Here is a 6,182-nt window from a genome sequence, read left to right as displayed (position 1 = left end):
CCACCCTCCCCTCCCCCACGGTACCCGAACCCACCCTCCCCTCCCCCACGGTCGACTCGCCTGCTCCCCCCTCGCCTCGCCGCCCCCCTCGCGCCCTCCGCCCCCTCGCCTCTCTACCGCCCCTCACCGCCCCTCCCCCCCCCCTGCCTGCACAGGTGGCGATGGAGGAGCAGGCGCTGGACAGTGACGAGCAGATCAACGTTCGCTGGGCGTACGACGACCCGAACCCGCGCGCCCAGGCTGTCAAGCTGCGCAACGCCGCGCAGCAGATGCTCGCCGCCATGGAGAAAAAGGGCGGGCTCTTCCTAGACACTTCCTAGACACTTCCTAGACACTTCCTAGACACTTCCTAGACACTTCCTAGACATGCTCGCCGCCATGGAGTAGAAGGGCGGGCTCGACCCGCCGCCGGTCTCGGCTCACCTCGGCGCATCTCGGCTCACCTCGGCGCATCTCGGCTCACCTCGGCGCATCTCGGCTCACCTCGGCGCATCTCGGCTCACCTCGGCGCATCTCGGCTCACCTCGGCGCATCTCGGCTCATCTCGGCGCATCTCGGCTCACCTCGGCGCCCGTCACTCTCCAGGTGAGCTCGACGCGCCGGCGCAGTACCCGGACGCCTCCAGCGTGCCCGACGGCGACGGCTCGCTCGAGGCGCACGCGACAGCCGCGACCCGCCACGCCTCCCAACCTGCAGCACTCGCCCACGCGTGGGGACACTTCCTAGACACTTCCTAGGCACTCCCTAGACACTCCCTAGACACCCCCTAGACACTTCCTAGACACTCCCTAGACACTCCCTAGACACCTCCTCGACACCTCCTCGACACCTCCTCGACACCTCCTCGACACCTCCTCGACACCTCCTCGACACCTCCTCGACACCTCCTCGACACCTCCTCGACACCTCCTCGACACCCCGCGACGCCGCCCGTGACTCTGCCGCTCAGGCGCTGCAGATGGTGACCGTGGAATCTCGGCTCACCTCGGCTCACCTCGGCTCATCTCGGCTCATCTCGGGGACAGGAGCTCGAGATGTCGCAGCTAGCAGAGCACCATGCGGCGGAGCCACCAGCAAAGCGGCAGATGCTTGGCGGCGGCGCCGCCGGCAGCGCGGCGGACGGCGCGGCGAGCGTGGGGTACCGCGCAATGACGAGGGAGGAGCACATGGCGGCGGCGGCGGCGGAGGCGAAGGCCGCGGCTGCGGCGGCGGAGCGCGCGGCTGCCGACGCCGCTGAGGCCGAGCGGTCGGCGGAGCAGCAGGCGGTGTTCCGCCTCTGCTCTCAACTACGAACGAGCTACTGACTCACGGCTGGCTAACGCTGCAGGCGGTTGCCGCGTCCGCCTCGAGGCTCGACGCCATCCTGGATGGCTTGCCCGGAGACGCCGCCGAGGGCGAGGCTGGCGCCGACCCAGCTGGCGCCGACCCCTACGCAGAATTCATCGAGAGCGTCGGCGGCGGCGGCGGCGGCGGCGGGGCGGACGGCGGCGCGGCGCGGCTAGAGGCGGACGCGGCGCACGATCTCCCGCCCGGCATCATGCAGCCGAAGCTGCCCGACGGCTGGAGGGAGTACCAGGACCCCGCCACTGGCCACAACTACTACGTGCACGAGGAGAGCGGCGCGTCGAGCTGGTCTCGGCCCAGCCAGGCGGGTAGCTAGCCAGCCGAGCCAGGGGTGCGGCGGTCGCTGCGCTTCCCGGATGATGCGCGCGAGGCCTCCCAGAGGCCCCGCGGCGCGAGCCCTCACCCACTGACGTTCGCGGTTCGGCGTTCGGTCACGGTGGGCGCCAGGCAGGGTTTAAGATCTAGGGAGGTTGACTGTGCATGTGGGAGAGGAGGGCAGCCGGCTCGGCTGTGCGAGAGAGCCGTGAGAGCTCATACGAAAAAGGCAAGGCGGCAAAACTAAACCCCGCTCTGTTTTGGGAACAATCATCAAAAACGACTAAAGAGAGAGAAAAAACAAAAGTGACAATAACATGTCGTAGCAACTAGCATGTGCATGTGCATGTGCATGTGCATGTGCATGTGCATGCTGCGCTTGTGTGGAGTCGCTTGTCATGTGGTGATGTCCCTCTATAATGTCATGGCCACGCCGTCTGTCCCATTCCCTCTTCCTCGGTGTCAACCCGCCCGGACGAGGCCGGTGAGGCGGATGCGCTCAGCTTGGCGGACGCGGAGAGGATGGAGCGCTGCAGCGCGTCCATCTCTGCATCGAGGCTCGCCAGCTCGGCCTCCACGCGGCCAAAGCGCGGCGGCGGCGACTGTGTGCTCCACGCCTCTCTCGGCGTCGCCTCCCGACTGGGCCTCGCGTATGACTCCGCAGATGCGGCGGCTGCGTCCGCCGCTTCGCCGCCCCTCTCGGCCGCTGCTGCGGTCGCCGCGGCGGCGCGTGCGGCGGCGGCGGCGGCGTCGCGCTCCGCGCGCCGCGCTCGCCCTTCCGCGTCGAGGATGCGCGCGTCTGCATCCTCTGCCGCGCGCGCCGCCGCGCTGAGCTCCGCGCGAAGCGTGTGCAAGTCGCCGGTCGCGGCGGCGACGGCGTGCCGGGCGGCGGCGCCGTCCGCCGCCCCGCTAGCTGCCCGCCGCTCCGCCGCACACGCCGCCTCGCGCAGGCGGGCCGCCTCTTGCCCTGTCGAGGAGAGGGCGGCGGCCAGAGTGGCGCACTCCTGGAGGAGGGGGGGGGGGGGGGGGAGGCCCACTCGGACGATATTAGGGGCCCGTCTTCGGCATCCAGGAGGGGCTGCCCTCCTGTTGCAGCGCGAGCCGCTCGCGCCGCTCCTCCTCCGCCGCCCTCTCGGCGACAGCCTTGGCTGCCGCCAGCCTCTCCGCCTCGACGGCGCCACGCCGCTCCACCCTCGCCGCGTCGGCCTCCGCCGCCTGGCGCAGCCTCGCAGCGGCCTGCTGGTACTTTTTGGCGAGCCGCTCGGCGCGCACGCGCGCGGCGCTCGCTGTGCGCGCCTCGTCGCGCGCCTGGCGGAGGGGGTGGGGCGGTGAGGGGTGGGGCGGTGAGGGGTGGGGCATCTGGCGAGGCAGGCCGGCAGGCCGGCACGTGTCTTGGAACGTGTGTCAGAGTGTCTCTCAGGAAGGGAGCACCTGCCGAAGCTCGCGCAGCAGGCCTCCGACCTCCTCCCGGGGAAGCGCGCCGACGCGCCCAGACGGCCTGGCGGCGCCTCGCCCCATGCCAGCGCCTCCCCCCCCTCGCGCCTTCTGCGAGGCCTCTGCGCCTCCTTTGGCAGCACCGTCTCTGCCGGCCCACCGCGCGGCCGCTGCCCCCTCTGCCTCGCGCCGCCCCTCACCGCGGCTCGCTGTGAAGAGACTCGCCCGCGCGGAGCGCCCGTGGGGCTGTGCCGCGCGTCCGCCCTCCGCTGCGCCGCCTGCGCGAGAGTCGACTGCCGCGCCGGCACCCGCTTCGGTCGACCCGAGCCACTGTCGCATCCTCTCTGCAACTTCTGCCCGCACAACTGGCGAGAGAGGCGGCGGCGGAGGCGGCGGCGGCGGCGGCGGCGCCGCCGCCCAGGATGCCCATCGCTCGTCGGGTCGTGGCGATGAGACGAGCTGCGACGGAGGCCCGGGTGGTCCGTCGCCCCGAAGCCGCCTCACGCACGCCAAGATCTCGTCGACTAGCGATCGGAGGGGAGCGTTGGAGACGCCTGAGAGCACTATCGGCTGCAAGTGCAGCGCCAGCTCACGCACTTTTGCATCGACTAGCAGCACATCGCGTGACCGCCGCGCCTGCTCACGGAGCAGCGTCGCCGACTCGGCGGCGTGTCGCTCTGCGGCGCGGTTCGAAGCGTCCATTTCAGCCCGCAAAGTGCGAAGTTGCGACTGCGACGAGCGGTAGCGCGCCTGCAGATCGACCATCTCCTCCTGCGCCGCCGCTGCAGTTCGAACTGCGGCGAGCCTACACGCTTCGCCGCGACTGAGCGCCGCGCGCAAAGCGTGCAGCTCCTGTCGCCGACGCCGTGCCAGCGTTGACGGTGCCTCCGACGCAGACGAGGAGGAGGAGGAGGAGGCGCAGGAGGCCATGTATTTGTCACTGCCCGCGCCGCGCAGCTGCTGCCCGCGCGCTTTTTTTAGCCGACGTAAAAAGAATTTTACGTCGACTCCCTCGCACAACACTGGGAACGGGACTGGCGTAAAAAGAAAGTTGATTTAGCTGTCCCATCTCCTCATCTCTTTCCCGCCTGGGGCGGAGCGGTGGCCGGGCGAGCGGTGCTGGACGGCGTGTGCGTGGTGACTGCGACGAGTGTGACTGCGACACGGGACCATTGGGTTTGTATTATTAACGACGACAAGGCGCTCTCAAAAAGAAAGATTTTTTTGCTGCGAGTCCCCTGTTTCCCTAACGGCTAGCACCACACTCCTCTCCTTAAAATCCCTGTGTGGTGGCGGCGTCCTCCCATCCCTCCCTTGGGTTGTGCGTTTTCTTTCTTTTCTTTCTTTCCCTGATCGTCCTTCCAAAATCCTGCTCGTGCAGGTAGGAAAAACCCTCTCCTCCCCCATCCGTCGTCTGGCTTCTGTGTTTTCTTTCTTTCTGGGAGGACGGCACGCCGCCACCACACAGACCATCTGCACAATCTAAGTGAACATAGGGTCTAGCGGTACTACTAGTCTAGTGTACTACTGGACAGCATGCTCAATAGTTGAGCTCGACAGGCCGACACAGGAGAGAACTCGGTAATCGCACCATGCGAAGACCAAGCTCATGTGCCGTGCGATGCGCGCGGGAAAAAATGGCCCAGCGCAGAGCTCGGTGGTTGAAATCGCCAGTCACAGGCTGCGCCTCGGCTGTCGGCAAGCACCAGCGCCTGCTCCGCATGCCTGCGAAAGACGACCGTCAGCGACGCTCCCAGCCCGCCCTGGCCGCACAGGTCTCTGCTCCACTGACGATGCAGTCCGCATTAGCGCACGAGAAAGGGCCACCGACCCGGTAGGGAAGGAGTCTGTTCAGCTGCAGGAGCTCGCCAATGTAGTCGTACGACAGCGTGTGGCCCGAAAGCTTGTCGCCTGGGTGCTTGTGGTGCGACATGTGGTCCGCCGTGCGGACAAGGACGCGAGGCAGCCACCGGGACGCCTCCTCCACAGGCGGGAAGTGCATCAGGAGGTTGTGGCCCATCACGACAACCAATGACGCCTGCAGGGTGGCCCGCGAGGGCTTGAGCAGAACCATCCCGGGGCCAAACGCGGAGATGTACGCGAAGATGAACTCGAGCGGCGACACGGCGAGGGCGGTAGATGGCGAGACTGACTTGCCCCTGAATCGATGGTGAAACTGGTGCACGAAGAAGAGGCCCGGCACCTTGTGAAAGGCGGTATGGGAGAGGTAGTACCACAGCGAATGAAGCAGCACTACCACCGCTACCTCGAGCGCGTCCACCGTTCCCACGCTCCAGTCGAAGCCGCCAGGGCCGTCACCTCGGCGGATGAAAAAGTTTGGCCATGAGCAGACGGATACGTAGATGGGGACGCCGAGCAGAAGGGCGTTGTAAACGTTTCGCCACCACGCCTGCAGGTAGAGGCTCTTGCCGCCAGCCAGAGAGCGGAGATGCCTCACGTTCGAGAGAGAGGCGCACTCTAGCAGCGCCGTGAGCAGCAGCATCGAGACGGCCATGGTTGTGCCCTCGCGTGCAAGGAGCACGAAGAGCTGCGCGTTGATCCTCGTGGCAAGGGTGGCGAAGAAGAGCACGCCCAGGTGGCGACCCAAGAGGCGGCGACCCAACCAGCCAGCCATTTGAGGAGCTGGTAGGACGTGCGTGGTGTCAGCCATTTGAGGAGCTGGTAGGACGTGCGTGGTGTCAGCCATTTGAGGAGCTGGTAGGACGTGCGTGGTGTCGGATGGAGTCGCTGTCCTCGCGTTTTTTCTTTCCTTTTCCCGGCACCCCTTTTCCCTCTCCGCGTAACTTGCGCCCCTTTTGATTTTTTCCCTTTCTACCCCTTTTTTATGAGTACCTTGAATAATCGCCGCGGAAACCCTTGTAACAGAACCATACACATGACGAGAGAACGCGGAAGGAAGGGAGGGGGAACTAACTCGCTAGGGACGTTGCTTGCTCAAGGTCTCTTTCTATTTTGTTTGTGTTGTTGTGCGCTGTTTGTTACAAACAAACAAACAGGATCATAACTTTAAAAATCATTGTTGTTTGTGCACTTGTGTTTTGTCGCCATTGTGGGGGCTGGGGCGGGGG

At 66.3% G+C, this 6,182-nt stretch overlaps 1 protein-coding gene across 1 annotated transcript; it reads left to right on the top strand.

Annotated features, from left to right (window-relative positions):
- The first annotated feature begins 142 nt into the window (after positions 1-142).
- On the top strand, positions 143-1,898 carry EMIHUDRAFT_434515 (hypothetical protein). The gene is made up of 5 exons (XM_005782437.1): positions 143-342; positions 365-418; positions 539-714; positions 770-1,265; positions 1,331-1,898. The coding sequence occupies exons 4-5, from the start codon at positions 1,035-1,037 to the stop codon at positions 1,658-1,660; spliced, it is 561 nt and encodes a 186-aa protein (XP_005782494.1). The 5' UTR covers positions 143-342; positions 365-418; positions 539-714; positions 770-1,034; the 3' UTR covers positions 1,661-1,898.
- The last annotated feature ends 4,284 nt before the right edge of the window (positions 1,899-6,182 follow it).

This window comes from Emiliania huxleyi (assembly GCF_000372725.1).
Source record: "Emiliania huxleyi CCMP1516 chromosome Unknown EMIHUscaffold_19, whole genome shotgun sequence".
NCBI classification, from domain to species: domain Eukaryota; phylum Haptophyta; order Isochrysidales; family Noelaerhabdaceae; genus Emiliania; species Emiliania huxleyi.
Note: the sequence above shows the minus strand (reverse complement) of the source record. Positions and strands in the feature narration are given on the sequence as shown.

Coding starts and splice junctions, on each gene's coding strand:
- EMIHUDRAFT_434515 (XM_005782437.1), top strand. CDS start 1,035: ATGTCGCAGCTAGCAGAGCACCATGCGGCGGAGCCACCAGCAAAGCGG. Junction 1,266..1,330: donor GGTCGGCGGAGCAGCAGGCG/GTGTTCCGCCTC, acceptor ACGCTGCAGGCG/GTTGCCGCGTCCGCCTCGAG.